At 45.7% G+C, this 16,790-nt stretch overlaps 1 protein-coding gene across 1 annotated transcript in view; it reads left to right on the forward strand.

Moving 5' to 3' along the window:
- PLCH2 (phospholipase C eta 2) overlaps positions 1-16,790 on the forward strand; it is a 548,160-nt gene that overhangs the window by 449,104 nt on the left and 82,266 nt on the right. Inside the window, exons 12-14 of the mRNA XM_086921546.1 lie at positions 90-182; positions 12,253-12,353; positions 14,908-15,005. Coding sequence (XP_086777672.1) covers positions 90-182; positions 12,253-12,353; positions 14,908-15,005 — 292 coding nt within the window. The remainder of the gene's footprint in view (positions 1-89; positions 183-12,252; positions 12,354-14,907; positions 15,006-16,790) is intronic.

Consider the following 16,790-nt stretch of genomic DNA (forward strand, 5'->3'; position numbering starts at 1 on the left):
GTGCGGCTCCCAGAGCAACAGTTATGCACTGACCCACAGGTCACTTCCCTCTACTTCTTAAGTATTGATTTCATTTCTTCCACCAATAGAGCAAAGCAGAAGATGACGTGGAATCGGGCGAAGAGATGGGCACCCACAAACGATACAGCCGGTCTCTGATGGGCAGTTTTTCCAAACGCAAGGTTAGAGCATCTACATCTCTTTGTGGTATGGGTTTGTGAGCCACAAGATTTCTACATGACATCTACTTGACTGTGGGGAGACCAGGAGATTTCCCTCACAGGCCGGTCCCTCGGGGGGAGCCATGGGGGCTGAGAAGGGGCTGTATAATGACAGTTAGTCTCACTTTCTCTCAGCCCTACCAACATTTCACAGGTACCAGCCTATTTGGGAATCTCCTAGTGTCCCCCTAGGTCATAACATCATTTGCTGTCAAGTTCTTATTTTTAAAATGTATATTTTATCTGTGTATGTAGTTAAAGTTTTGTACTTTGCTGTGTGCTATTTTCAGCTGATTACCTCATTTTGCGGGGATAGCTCATGTAGGAAGCTTGCAGGCCGGACCAGGCTGGTTAATGTCTATTAGTCAATGGGCCGCTTGGTATAGTGTTTGCCCATTCTATTCTATTAATGTATTAAGCACATTGCTACCGAAGGCCTCTCAGAGCTGGAACAGTCATCATTATGGTCAACTCACCACTGAGAGAGACCTAGTCAGTCGCGGCCCGTGCAGGTAAGCGAGGTGGGGCAGGCGGTGGTGGGGATTGGTAGAAGTGACCAACGGTGGAATAGGGAAAATAAATAAAACCACTTACCTTGTGCTCACCGCATCGGCAATGCGGTGAGCACAAGGTAAGTGGTTATATTTATTTTATTTTCCCTTTTCCATCATTGGTCACTTCTACCCACCCACTCAAACAACAACCACTCTTACCTGCTCCGGCACCACTGGAACTATTTACTGTAAAAGCCAGGTTTTCAAGGCCTTGCGAAAATAAAATTTGTTGGTCAAACGGCATAGTTCAACTGGGAGAGTTTTCCAAAGTTTGGGGGGCAGAAAAGACAATGAACATTCTCCCCGACGAGATCTACTGATCTTGGGAACCTGTAGCAGATGATCTGAAGATAATCTAAGTGACCTTCCAGGAATGTACGGGAAAGCTAGCTTTCTTAACAGAAGGGGACCGCTCTTATGGAGTGATCTGTACAAAATACATAAGGCCTTAAATTGCACTCGCTGCTCCACTGGAAGCCAATTAAGATCTTTCAGGGCGTTTTTTGCAGATTGGTGTGTGGGAGATTCATAAGGAGTCGTGCGGCAGCATCCTTAGTTACCTGCAACCTTTTCATCACATATTGGGGTGACCCAAGCTATAAGGCATCGCCATAATCAAGGCGTGAATAATAAGAGCCTGGACAATTAGTCTATTAGCAAAAAAAGGAAGATTTAAAGCCTTTCTTAGTAGTCTCAGGACACCAAAGCAATTAGCAGCAAGTTATTTTGCTTGGTGCGCCTTAGCAAAGCTAGAATCTAGCCACATTCCAAGATTTTTTTTATCACACATTTGGGGCTAGGGAGCCTCTCCAGGCAGTCCTGCACAGGGGCTACGACTTTCTTACTGAAATTGTTGCCACATAGCATAACCTCAATTGTGTCTTCGTTGAGCTTCAGTTTACATTCGACCATCCATCTGACTACTTACTGAAGACAGAGTCCAGACTGAAGTGGCTGGAGCTGGGATCGGGGGGGATTGAGATCATCAGCTGGATCTCATTGGCACAAGAAACCAATGACAACCCGTAAAAATGTACAATTTCAACCAAGCGGTACATGTAAAGATAAAAAAGTGTGCGGCTCAGAAGACCCCTGTTGCACCCCACAACTAAGAGGGAGACTGTTGGAGTAGCAGGAGCGATCTAACACCCGGAGTGTTCTATTCTCCAGAAAGCAGGGAAGCCATTTCAGTGCCCGGCCATAGATACCCACTTTTGATATCCTATAGATAAGTATTGCATGATCTACCATATCAAGGGCTGCACTGAGATCTAAAAGAATAATGGCTGTTGAACCTCCTTGAGCCAACAGAGAACTGGGTTCCTCGACCACTGCCAGCACAGCTGTTTCGGTGCTGTGTTCTAAACCCCATTATGTGAGGTGGAGGATTTTGTTGGACTCAAGAAAGCGAAAATGATGTTTATTAACATGTTTTTTCAGGAGCTTCAATGCTCCAGGTAACAGGTAGATCAGCTTACACTTACTCAGGCAAAGGGGATCCATATCAGGCTTTTTAAAAAGAAATTTAACTACTGCATGTTTCCATTGTGTGGGGACCTGCCTGCTGGTGAGGGAGAGATTAAGCAAATCCATCAGGGCGGGAGTTGTACTATCAGACCGTTGGCAGAGAATATGGCGGGGAGCAGGGTCAAGGGTAGAACCTGACATTTTTGCCTTTACGAGGTCTGTAAGAAGGCTCACAGTGAGATCTGGAAAGACCATGAGGGCCTCTTCTAACTGCACTAGATGGGGGCTACCCGTGGATCCTCACTATTTGAACCATTGGGGAAGGAAGAGTAAATGTGCAACATGTTCTATTGAAGGAAGAGAGATAAATTGTTACTGTGCTCAAAAGAGGCTCCTGGGAAAGAACCAGCAGACTCAGGCTCCTTGATGTCTTTAAGGATCTGAAAGATCTCTATAGTGATGTTAACAGAAGGCTCAATTTTAGAGGAGAAATAAGCTGATTGAGAAGCTTTTATTTTCGCAGAATAATACCTAATAGCACTACTATACTTAAGTTAGCTGACTTCATCATAGGACCTTCTCCAACTTCTCTCTAGACACTTACTATCCTTTTTTAAGGTGAGTAGGTGTGCGTTAAGCCTAGGAGATTTTTTTTTTGCTGAACAGTCTTACACCACTTTGCAGTAGGACTGTGTCCAGTGAGTTGGCAATCCACTATTAGAAACTGCAATTGGATTAGGTAACTTGGTCAGATAAATCGGGTCTCGTTGTCTCCAGGACAACTGACAAGTAATCAACATTCAACTTAGACCAGCGTCATTCCTGCCGCCTAACAGAAGGCGTGGTGTGGGCGAGGAGGGGACAGATAAAATAATAGGAATCACAAAGTGATCTGACTAGGTTAGAGGTGTAGGGCAGTGATATTCCTAAACACCAGGTCAATGGTGCGACCTTTCTCCTGAGTCGAACCCCAACCAATTGCATAAATTGTAGAGACGCCAGGTCTTGTAAACGGTTCTTGAAGCATTATTGATGTCATCAGTATGCATACTGAAGTCCCTAAGCTTGGTGAAGTTTGTCCGATTTATACCTAAGCCCACAACCAAATCAGGAGACTCTGTAGGAAATTAGCATGCGGACCGGGCGGTCTATACTTCAAAAGTCCAGAAAAGGTGATGGTGGGACTAAGTGTCAAAGTGAGGAGAAAACTCTCTCAATTTGGAATCCCAAGAGGAGAGAACATGCCCTTCAGAGCTTCCTTGTAGATAATGGCTATCCCACCACCTCCTTTGATAGACCAGTCTAACCTCTTGATACAATAAACAGGAGGCAGGGCTTGGACCACATTGTAAGCTGAGCTCTCATGTAGTCAGGTCTCGGTGAGGAAAAGCACCATTTGGAAACAAAAGATATCCAAGTTATAAGCAGCCAAAGAGTAGATTTGACCATGAACATGCCCCAAACTGTAGATTTAGAAGTCACAAATGACTGACTAAAGTCGAGGCGCGACTGCCAGCCACAGCTGCCACAGAGCACTGAAGATTGACTGAGGACAATAGAGTGAAAGCAGGAGTCAGTTAAGGAGGTTTGACAAGCTCGCAATTGACGGGCAGTATAATTTACCTTTATTTGTGCGAAAAGGGCATAATCCCTGGCCTCTGGTCATGGATGGGCTTGAACGGGCGCAGACGGGTTTACATTTGGCACACCAGCGGAGAGTCCACACTGTGTCCTTCATTTAATGAGGACCAGCCGGAACAACTAGAGAGCGTCAGAGAAAAGATGGTGGCTAAAAAATCTGAAAAAAGGGCATAAAGTGCACATGCCTAATACAGTATTTACCCTTACCTCCGTTTAGCAACTCTGTTTCCCCCAACAAGTCAGTAAAAAACATAAAATTGCATCAGATTTCGTTAAAAGACTTAAAACACAGTCTAATCACCCCCAGAGCAGCATCTGGCAGTACAGTGTCTGTTCTGACCGTGTATCCATGCTGCGTCGTTCATTTAAAATGAGGACCAGCCGGAACAACTAGAGCGCATCAGAGAAAAGATGGCGGTTAAAAAAGCACATAAAGTGGGCACTGGGCATGCCTGATAAAGTATTCCCCCTCTGCTCCTTTTAACAACTCTGTTTCCCCCATCAATTCAGTAAAAAACATACAATTGCATCAGATTTCTAATCACCCCAACAGCAGCGTCTGACGGTACAGTGACTGTTCTGGAATAACATTTGTGTCTGGAATAACTTTGGGCCCTGATCAAAAGGGGGTCACAGAATGCAGGTTCAAAATTGCACACTGACTCATTTGAATGTTGATCCTTGAGAATTTGAAATATAGGGCCTGTTTTGTTTCCCCACTACAAGGTGCCCAAACGGGGCATATGAACTATTAATTCCCCTTATGTGTGGGAGGTTTCATGTGCCGCCAATGCCGGGAGCCATGCACCTATGCTTTGAACCCGAAATGTAGTACAAATTTGCACCCAAAGTATGAATACCTGCTCCATCATGATCGGGCCTTTGTTGCCACCACAATTCCGATGGTAAAGCCTTTATCAACAGGATAAAAGGCAGTCTTAAGGTTCCTGTAAACCTTGTATATATGCAAGGGGTCTTGTCCAGGCTTTGGCAGCTGTAAAGGTTTGGCTTGCATTGGGTCAGCCACAGGTTGCACAGCAGTCCAATACCCTCATTTTGCTATCATATCGATCAGGAACCCACTGACTTTTGTGTTTGGCAACTGTATGTTATACATCTCAGATAACTATGGGGTCTACTATTCACATAAAGGAGGTTGCTGCGCAAAGGCCTGCGGTGTGTTTTGATTACTGAGTCCTCACACCGCTACATATCACGATGGATTGTAGTTGATTTACTATCTTGCTGAGATCAGTGTTCTTAACACCTTCGCTGCGGCAGCTACTCCGCCGCAGTGCTAAGGGGAAGGGGGCCGCGTGGCGCGCCCATTCTGGTGACGGAACCGCTCCGTCACCAGCCTCGGTAGAGCTGTGCTCATGACGGAGCGGTTCCGTCATGGCCCAGCCCCCTCAATGGAACGCCCAGCGCAGGCGCGGAATCTGCGCCGAGCAGGCTCGTCGGGCGGGCCATGACAGAACCGCTCCGTCATCAGCACAGCGCTACCGCGGCTGATGACGGAGCGGTTCCGTCATCAACACGGAAGTGGCTAAGTGAATCGCATGTATACCATGCACTGCAGTCAGAATAGTTACTTAGCGGCTGTAGTGCATTACACTAAATATTGCCACTCTCAAGTGGTTTTACCTGGAAGCTGGAATCATGCTCAAAATTGTCTGTATAATGCACAAAACCATGCACCGTGATTCTCCGAGACACAAGCCACAAACCTTCCCCACCTCTGTCCAATAAGAGAGAGGAACCATACTCCTGGACACTTACAGGTTGAAGAACCTACAACGAAGGTCCTCGCAATCTTTTATAAAGAACACTGTGAGTAAATGGAACTTGAATCCCCCTCCCAAAATACACAGGAACCCATTATTTAACGCCTTGAAAACAGATCTAAAATTGCTTGATTCAGCACTATCTCCAGTGCATAATTTGAGCCAATGGTTTGCGGTGTCCAGCACCGGTACATAATCATCAACACCGGCGCTTTTCATGAGCACCAGTTAAGGACAATTCATTTAAGAAGATTAAGTGATTCGCCCAGATTCACAGGATGTTGAGCGGATGCCGAGACTCGAACCTGGTTCCCCAGCTCCGAAGTCTGCAGTTCTGAGCATTACACCACATCCTCTCCCCACTTTCATGGTTAGTAGATGGTTCTGTTTTAGGCGGTGCTAACAGGAGAAATGGGCTGGTGCAAGCTGCCTCCTGACAAGAGCCCCAACACTTATGTTTTTACAAATGAATCCCTGAATATCTCCAATATTAACCTCATACTCCAGTGCAGTTCTGGAGCCTGCATATTAAACCATGGACAATGTGCTATGTCCTTATTGTAATATCGTCATGTAACTTGTCCATTGCTTTCTTTCTCCAGGGGAGTTATGATGTAAAAATAATGTTATATTCTCCTAGTTTTGCTAGTATAACATACATACCTCTTGTCAAGCTCTCTGGCACTTCAGGTCTGGTTCAGTCTGTATAAAACGGTAAGGTAAAAGTAGATATTTAATGTTCTCACAATTCCTCTTACGAGGGGATCTCACTCTCACACTACTCCGCCGTCCCATGGAATTCATGATCCTCAGGAGAATGGAGTTATTCCCTCTTCTGCTGGAGAACAGTGATAGGGCCATGGCCGGACTGGCTCGCTCGGCAAGCGGGCAATCCCCCGGGAGGCTGGGACCCTAGGAGGCCTGTTTCAGCCTCCTGGAGTGGAGGTGCACATTACGTAATCCCGGCAACAACTTGAAAGAGTTGCTTTGCTTCTAGCGCGCATTAGCACGTCTGCACATGGGGACCAGGGGGCATATTATCGAGGGCCATATCACCGCTTTAGCAGGACTTTTTCCAGCTAAAGCTGCAATATTTTTATCGCCCTATTAGCAAGCTGTCGCTAACAGTAGTTAGTAACAGCTTTTAGGCGATAGCGAGCGGTTGGGGCCCGCTTTGCATGTTAGCGATATTTATCGCTAATGACATGCAAAGTGGGCGTACCCAAACTGTTAGCGACTGAAAGCAGTCGCTAACTTCGCTATTGCCTATTATCGATGCAGGCACAGCGATAAAAAAATTCACACTAAGCGAGAATATCGCCAAAACTAACGCCTGCTCAGACCACTTCTTAACCTGTATATCCAATGGGAGTTGGATATTCAGGTTAAGACCCTATTGGCGTTAATGCCTGAATAGCGCTGGATTCCCAGCGATATTCACGCATTTCGCCGCTATCGCCGGATATTTTATCGCTTTAGAGATAAACGTTGCTAATAGCACGTTATCTCTGCGATAAAATCCGGCGATGCGCAGCGATAAAAAAAAATATCACTAATTTAGCGATAAATATCGCAAGTTTTTGATAATATGCCCCTGAATTTGTCAGTTTTGCCAGGGTAGTGTTAGGTTCCCAGTCCGGCCCTGGATATGGCGGTCCATGAGGCATCCCGCACCCAGTTAAATGGCACGTGTTATGTTATTTACCATCTGTATAGCACACTACTACCACTATTGTGGCAAGGGGTGCCAATGCTTTACTGTTAGACGAATGTGCGTATGGCTCTTTGTACTGAATTCCACAGCCCAGGAACCATTGGGCATTATGCCCACAAAACCTGTGCCAATCTGCACGTCAGCCTTCAGGAATTGCAAGATTCTGCGTGGCAAGTAATGAATCCAGTACCCCACTGAACTGCATTTCATTGTTCAGATACCCTTCTGCATTGAACTTCACAGTGCGGATTTCAGTCCTGGGGCATGTACCGCTGTGTGCACTATCTCTCAGTCAACAGACGCTTCGAACTGCCACTCGCATCCCATATGCCCGTCTGCACTGCAGCCCACCAACATGTCTCATGTTGGATTGCAATATACAAGCCCCGCGTCATCCTACACAGCAACTAATAATCGAGGTGTCATTCCTCACTGCAGGCCACGGCCTGTGCATCCTTATGTGGAGACGCTTTAACTCCATTGACCATTCTGCACTGCAGTCCACAGTCCATGTGACCTTGTTCACTGCAGTTCACAGTCCCCAACCCCTTATTCAATGAAATCTGCAGTCCATGTGCCTCTACCCACTGCAGTCTACTGTCCATGCACCCTTATTCACTGCAATCTACATTCCATAACCCTTACTCACTGCAGTCTACAGTCCATGCACCCTTATTCACTGCAGTCTACAGTCCACACACCCTTACCCACTGCAGTCTACAGTCCATGCACCCTTATTCACTGCAGTCTACAGCCCCTGTGCCCTTAATTATGCAATTCACAGTTCGTATGACCCTTTTTAATGTAGTCTTCAGTCTATGTGCTGTGTTCGACCTCAGCCCACACTACATATGCAATGAGTGCAACCTTTGATTTATTCTCCCTTCCGCACTGCAGACAACACTCGCTCTGTCTCATGGGCATTGTTTGTTTCGTCTTAATATATTCGTTTGTTATTTACACATGTTTTATATAAAATTAGGGCAGCGCACTGGTAGACCTCACATCCCCGGTGTAGTATTCCCTCAAACATTTTACCTTCACTCTTTCTGTTTGCTGAGTCATTTTTGTTGGCTTTATGGCCCTGCCCTCTTTACTGTTGCTAACCAATGCTAAATTGCTTGTACTCTCTCCCTACAAGCATGTAAAGGCATTTATATAGCGCACTACTTACCCGTAGGGTCCCAAGGCGCTTCGACCGCTGCGAAACCCTTCCTGGCTTCCCTGAGAGATGGTCCCTTAATGGGTATCTCCAGGGTGAGACCAGGCATCCCCGGCGGTCTGGTGGGGCCGTTAGTGAAGATGAGGCAAGCTAATGCCCAGAGTTGCCGAGTGTGATCGCTGATCAGAGTGGGCACCGAGGCGAGAGAATTATCGAGTCCGCTGACCCTGGTCCAGAAACCTGCCGCGCCGGGAATCGAACCCTGGTCCTGGGCCGTCCTCTGCTCTCAGGTCTGCCGCCTCTAACCAGTGAGCCACACTACTTCACCCATGGTAGCATGGTAGCATTGCCGTACACCTGATTGGCACATTTAATTTACTTGGGACTTGCAAGTAAATAATACTACATGTACCCAGGGGCTGTAAAATAAACACTACTAGTGGGCTTGCAGCACTCATTCGACCACCCACTAAACATGTCCCAGGCCTGCCACTGCAGCCTGTTGTGCAGTTTTAAACTGCCATTTGCACATGGCAAAATACACTTTTTGCCAGGCATACACCATCCTTTCTAATGCATGTGTCACTCCTAATTTAGGCCATAAATGCGCACAGGGCAGGGTGCCTTGTATTTAAAAAGTAGGACATGTAAGTTTAAGTTTTACATGCCTTGGCAGTGGATAGCTCCTTAAGCCATTTTTCACCACTGTAAGGCCCATCTCTCACATTGACTAAGATGGATTACCTTATTAAACTTAATAAGTGATACATTTTTATTGGGATCAGACAGAGATATTCTGTTCTGCCATTTAAAATACTCTTTAATATTGAGTGTATTCCTTCTACAGAGTGACACAAAAGGGGATTACGTGCCGGCAAATTTGGCTATCATGTCTGGATGGTTGGGGGTTGAGCTGTACCCAACCCCACTTACATTTCTAAGGACCTTACCTCCTGTACACACAAAGGAAACTGACATTAGCCTTTTGTAACCCCAGACTTCTTGGAGCTTTGACAAGGGAAGGAAAAAACTCTCCAGAATCAGATATGGGGGTAGTATTAGGGAATCCCCCTGCCCCTTCAAAGGCTGCTACCAGGTGTACATTTTGGACCTCCTGAGTCACTCGTCGGTACACCCTTGGCCTTGTGAACATCACAGATGAAGGACTGTCGTGTTCCCTACAGATTACCCTGCTGCATGAGGCCTGCCTGGTTCATCACAGGACTGCACTGCTACTTCCAGATGCCTGCCCTACTGCTTCAGGGCTGCTTTTACCCCCACAGGCCTTCCCCCAGCTTGAGGACTGCTGTGCTCTCTGTGAAGGAAGACTGGACCGCCTCCCTTCATCCCAGACTACTTCAGTACTCCAAGAGTCAGTTGGGTGTCTCCATGTACAATCTACAGGGACACTTTAAGTTCCAGAGGCCCCCTGTAACTGCTCAGCCTACCTTCTGCCCTGGACCAGCCTGTGAATGCCTGATACCTTCTAGAGTGAGTTCCTGATCCCCAAAACGTTTCTCTCCATGTCCTGAACCCTTGGCTTGCATTAGTTGATCTCCTCCTGTGAAAGAAGGTGACGTCCTGAAGTTTTGGGCTCCTTGTGACAGTGAACAGGTCAGTTTGTGACAAGACTCTGCCATCCACGTGGACTGCCAGTGCAAAGCTCTATTGAAGCCTACTCTTCGTGCTATAACAGCCAGCGACAATTGGCAGTGCAAGATCTGTACTTCGCACTACAGCAACAACAGCTTGCAGTGACCACTACTGTGACGCTCCAGCAACGTCCGTCTGCAACACCAAACCGGATCCTTGCACTACAGCGACACCCCTCCATGATGCTAGACTTGCTCTTTATGCTTCTGCGATGATCATCTGCAACACTCTCTCTGCTCCTCACTGCCTCCTCCACCGTGAAGGGAAATCTTTGCTCCAGACGTTGAGACAGTAATGTTTTCAGTGAACTAACCTGGTCCCTGTATCCGGCCTGCTCTCCATCATGGTCGGACTAAACTTGTAACTTTCCCCCAGTCTAGCACGACAAGATCAACACGAGTGGCGATTTGAGCTTTTAGGCACTAGATCTATTTACAACTTTGATATTAAACATCTCGGAATTTACTGATTGGATTTTTTGTCATTCTGTTATTATTGTATTTATTTAACTTTACCCTATTTTTTAAAATTGGTTTGCGATTTTTTTTCTGTTGGGTTTTCATTTTATTACTGTTTGTGTGCTGCATAAATACTTTACACATTGCCTTTAATTTTAGCCTGACTGTTTTGTGCAACTCTACCAGAGGGTTAAGCACAGGTCAGTTTAGTGACTTTTGAGCTTCACTGGCAAGGATTTTGGTTATTGCCAGAGTGGGGCGTCCACCCCCCCAAACCAATAACCCAATTTCTTACCATACACAGAAGAAAGATAGTAGTATCGGTTGGTAACTGATGAGACTCTCATAAATAATGCCCATGGTGTTTGAAGTTCTCTATAGGGCCATTGAAGAAAACCTTTTTGAAAGGATAGTAACAAAAAGATATTTGGAGAGGAACTTTTTATGAGTAACATTGTTGCCAGTACTAGCAAGGCACATCCTAAAGAAATTGGCTCGCAAGGTAGACAGATAGGATGACGAACCATGGGCCAGATGTATCAAGATACCGTTTTGCGAATCCTAAATAGCGATTTTTTGTGAATCGCTATTTAGAATTCGCAAAACGGTATGTATGTACAAAATCGCAATTTTTTTGCTATTCCTTATTATTCTTTATTTGCAAATTCGCATTTAGCGAATTCGCAAATAAAGAATAATTTCCAATGCATTCCTATGGGCCAGGAGGCCCATAGGAATGATAGTGCAATAATTCTCAAATTGCGAATTCGCAATTTGCTAATCGCAATTTGAGAATTATTTCAAGGGTGCAGGGGTGTCTCAAAGACACCCTGCTGCACCCCTCAAATCTACATGTGTGTGCATGTGGCACACATACATGCCCTATGGGCATGTATGAGTGTCACATGCCACCCTTACAAATGCCAATTAGGGCATTTTTTAAAGAAATCGCAAATTACCACAAACTACAAGTTGGTGGTAAATTGCGATTTCTTAACACAAATTCGCAAACCAAAAATGTGTCATACATATCATTTAAGGAATCGCAAAATTTGCGATTCCTTAACCCCTTCGAAGCTAATGACGAGCTGGGCTCGTCATGGCGCTTACCTGCCGTGCGCGGATGACAAGGCCAGCTCGTCATGAATAAAGGCATCCTGCATATCTCAGCACAGGACGGGAAAACGCCTAGCAGCCATGTGGTTAAATGCTATGGCAAAATAAGGAATCGCAAATAATTGTGATTCCTTAAATGCTATGGCAAAATAAGGAATCGCAAATTGCTATTCCTTAAATTGCGATTTTTTGATACATATCAAAAATCGCAAAACGGCCGTTTGCGAGTCGCAGATGAGATGAGGCTTCAGGCACTCTGAAGTATGCTTGTCTATCAGCTTGTAAGCATATCTTGCAATGATAGAGTCTTCTGCTCTTTGATCAGTGGCCAGAGTCCCTCACGCTAAAGCAAAGCCCTTATTCAAGCAAGACTTTGCACCAGTGCAAACCGCATACCTTTGAGCCATTCTGTATGCATAAATAACTTCCCCCATCCACTTCTCATCATCCTCATATCTGATGTTCAATTTCTTCACATGCAGAAGAAAGGTGGGAAATTCAAAAAGTCATTAAGCGTTGAAGAAGGTGATGATAACCTTGAACGTCAAGGAAGCATTGCGAGAGGCACGTTACACTACGGCAGGTAAGATGAAGAATTTAATGTTTTACAGAATGTCATGAAAACAAAGGACTTTCCAGAAGGTGTTACAGGCATCTTGTCCCTGTTGACATGTTTTGAATTACAAGTGCTTGCTGTGGATATTCCCTTAGGCTTCATAAGGGTCTTGAAGAACCCCTTCCCTTGTAGAGTCTGAAACGTATGCACTCATTTATTAAGGAATGATGGCTCTCTTGTCTGACTTCTTTTCTCAACCAATCGGTTTCACTCGATTCAAGCTGTCTAAAATACTTGCTATTGAAGAAAATTGGATTTTTTCAGAAAGTTTTAATGCAGCAAAGGTAAGGTAATGTCCGGCAAGGCATTGGGAATGTGTTTTTGATCCATATTGTCCATTTTGTAACCTGCTGACCAGACGTCTTGATCGAAGTACAACAAAAATTGCAGTGTTTTTTTATTTTTATTTTTTATTTTGTGTCTTTCTTCACCTTCTATGGACCAGCAGTTTTGGCATAGAAGGGGAGTGAGGCAGAAAGAGGTAAAGTGTTGGACGTAGGGTTTCACCATTTGGTAATGTATGGTAGTTGGAATTGGATCGCAGTCTTTTGGGTACACAGCCATTAACCAGTAGATCACCTCTACATCAGCTCACTCGAGTTTCATTTTATTATATCCTGAAATGAGACACAAAAGAGAGGAAGGGTGGGTTGAATCAGAGCAGAAATCTGATCAACACAGGTCCAACCCAGGAGAATGCTGCAAATGAGTAATTAATGCACCAACAGACTGTATGAGCATGAATTACCAGCTCTCCCATTTTTAAGTAAGCCTCTATGTAGACAGAAATGTCAATTAACAAGGTTTTTCTCAGTTTATCATCTCTGAAGGATGTCGCACTTCTGATCGATGTTTTGTCACCACTGGATCCCTCTTCCATCCAGACTCTCACTCATCAAGGCCTCTTCATCACTCCCTTGTGGCCTGCTGTCCCTTTTATTCCCCCCTAGTGCTTTGAAGCAGTCTCATAATAGCTAAATAGCTATGCACGCACAAAACCTTGAGGTGCAAACACTGGACTACTGATGTACAGACACTGGCAATGGAGCAGGGATAGCAACATGGGTGGGGGGGGCAAAGGCTTTCACATCAACATAGGGATGCTGAAACACAGGTACCATCAATTTACAGGAAGACTACCACTGACACAAGGACACTTGAACATTGAAACTAGGACCCTGATATGGATTTCATTGGTGCATTGACATTAATACTTGGCCAGTGGCATAGGGACCCTGGCACTGGGACACAGGCACAGTGGTATTATGAGGAGTATGTTGACACCAGCAACGCCACGAGGACCCTCACACGGGTCAGTGATACTGGGACAGAGAGGTATATGGGCTTGGCACAGAAGGGCTAACATGGAGATGAAGACCTGGTGGAACCTGAGCCCTGAGACACAGACACTGGTACACTTGCATTGACCGTGGAACAATAACATTGGGATACTGACATTGTGACCTCAATACCGGAACAATGACAATAGGACATTGATTCTGTCTCAAGGATATTTACACAGGGACACTGGAGCACTGACTATAAGCCACTTACACTGTGATATAGACAGAGAGATACATGACACAAGCACTTGTATGAGGATCTTGACGTGAAATGCACACCGGAACATTAACAATGCGGCACCCACATTGGTAACTGGTATTACAGAAACATAGTGACAATGCAGGCACTTAAAGTGACACATGGGCGCTGACATGGCTAATTAGCCTCTGAAGATAGGACCAGACACAGGGTGATGACAGAGACAAGGTGACCATAGACATGGGGTCGGGGATCTCAGCAAAAACAAGGCGGCAGTCCGAGTTAAATAGAATTCTTACGAAAACCCTCAGGGCCCAGATGCCACACCAGGGGCAAATACCGCACTTCTCAGATACCACTTAATCTGATTTTTCTAAGAATAACTCAGGCAGCTGACTGTGCGAATGATAATGGTTAACTCCACTCCCTGGTCCTACTTGCATAGTCAGGATGGGTCTCTCATTATGGTCACACCTGCAAGTCATTTCTACACCCCCTTAAAGAGGAAAGTGAGCATACATTCTGTATTAAATCAGTAAATTCCTCTTTCATGTAGGACAACCCCTTAAGGGTTTTTAGCATTGCACAGATAGTACTTACCCTGCAGCAAAAACAAACCACCCTGCCCATGTATTATAGTAGCGTTTTTAAGTGTATTTCACCTGGGAGCTTCCTTGCTTGCTGACTCATATCAAATGTCTGAGCCCATTACATGTAAGCCCTTATCTTCACCCAGAATAAATTCTTCACATTTCTAATACTGGTGGAAATAGATTGTGCATAATAATGCACTATTTGTCCCTTGACACATCAAACCTCAAAACTTTTGTATAAAATCTATCTAGTTTTGAACGATATTTCTGTCCCAATGCGGTATGAGGCGCATCCTTTGCCACTGATTTGAACAGAGTTTTTTTTTAAAGTGGCCCAGCCTCGCTTGTCATCCTGCATGACCTTCCTGATGTTTCTTCCCATGTAGGATCACCAGGCAGAAGAAGACCATGAAGCTCTCGCGGGCTTTGTCCGACCTGGTGAAATATACAAAGTCCGTCGGCATCCACGACGTGGAAAGCGAGAGTAAGGATCGCTGTTTTGTGGTTTGTAAGCAGAGGAGGAAAGGCGTAACCCCAGTGGAGGAAATTATCTGGAAAAGCAGCGCTTAATAAAATCATCTCTCATAAATATTAATGTGCTTGCAAATTTTCATAGATCAATCCGCGCTGGTGCCTGGAGGGCTATATTAGCATTTGGAACCAGGTTCTGGTATTGCATTCTGCTGGAGTAGGGATAAACCAACAATTGAATCTCATGCTTAGCTGTAGGGTCGTTGGACCATCATCGCTAGAGGTATGTCAGCCGCAAGCCACCAGGCGACCTTGTCTGTTTGCAGGAAACAGAAAGCTTCATTTTGCTGATGACTAGGTGTGAGGGTATGAGCTGGGAGGGACGAGAGGAGAGCGGAGAGTTGTTGAGGAGGGCACAGTGGTTATGGGCAAGGAAATGTGGGAGAGGGAGAGATTGGAGACGAGAATATGGGCACAAAAATAAGTGGCACCAAGAACATTTCTCAGGAAGACATGAGGAAATGGGTACTGTTTTGGGGGAAGTGTAGCTGGTAGAAAAGGCTGAGTCTGGTTTAATGAGACACAAAGGGGGAGCGAGAGCATGGGATAATTTGATGGGTTTCTGGAGGGGGCGTGTGTTTGAAATGCATGAAAGTCAATGGAGGTGAGGAGGGAGGTAGGAAGGGTGAGGATATGGAGAGAGCGGGTGTAGGGATTACAAGATCTGGGGACCAAATGGATTGAGGGGTTAGACAGGGCATCGTGGAAGAGCAAGGGTCTGACAGGTAATAGGGAGCCATGGAAGGAAGGAGGAGGGGAGAGACAGGGTGTAAGGACGGCACTCATTTTTGGGAAAAGAAAGGAATGGCAGGAGGGATGGGAGTGAGAGGCTAGATGGTAAGACGTGGGAAGGGATGTAGGGAATTACTGACGGAGAAAGGGATTATGGCATAGTAGCAATAGAGGTGCTACATTTCGAAAATAAAACACAAGGAATGTATTTCTGTTTTGATGTTTTGAAAACAAATGGTGCTGATATTTGAAGTGGAGTGAGATTGGGGTTCCCTGGTGTGTATAAAGATGGGCAGACCAATTGTGAGTGGATTAAACAGGCTGTAAGGCAAGCATAAGACACAGGCGGGTTGATTACGAGTCTGGCGGTCCACAGACTGCCAGACTCGCGGGGGCACCTCAGCGGCAGTCTTCCGACCACCCTATTACAATTAGAACAGTCGGACCGCTATTGAATCGCTGCAGCCTCCAGGTAACCACTGTTCCCTAGCGGTGGTGTGGCAGTTTAGAGGGAGCAATATGCTTGGCAGTTCTGTCAAGCATATTACAAGTTTCCTCTCCTCCACGGTTTTCATGGCTGTTCGTCCGCCATGAAAACCGTTGCAGAGAGGAAACAAAAGGAGGCCACTGTTGCCTCAGGCCCATGGGGTGCAGGTTGGGGGGCACAACATGTGCCCCCTGTTTACATGCACCCCAGTTCCTGTACGGCATGGAGTTTACAGTCCATGCCACGCAGGAATTGCTTTTTGGCATTGCCATTGCGGTGCCAGTTTTCGGAGGCACAGCTGTAGGAACGTCAAAATAATGCCAGCCAGACACAAGAAACACTGGTAATCTGACGGGCAGCCTGATCATGGGTTTGGCAGTGAGGCAGTGGGACGGACCTGGCGCCGTACTGCTAAAATCGTAATCAGGCCCAGAGTGTAGAGGATCTGAGTGAGGTGTGAGTGGAAGTTAATTCAAGGGCTCATCATGATTGGCTAGCGATCCCAAACCTAACTTTAAA

Source organism: Lissotriton vulgaris, chromosome 5 (genome assembly GCF_964263255.1).
Source record: "Lissotriton vulgaris chromosome 5, aLisVul1.2, whole genome shotgun sequence".
NCBI lineage: Eukaryota > Metazoa > Chordata > Amphibia > Caudata > Salamandridae > Lissotriton > Lissotriton vulgaris.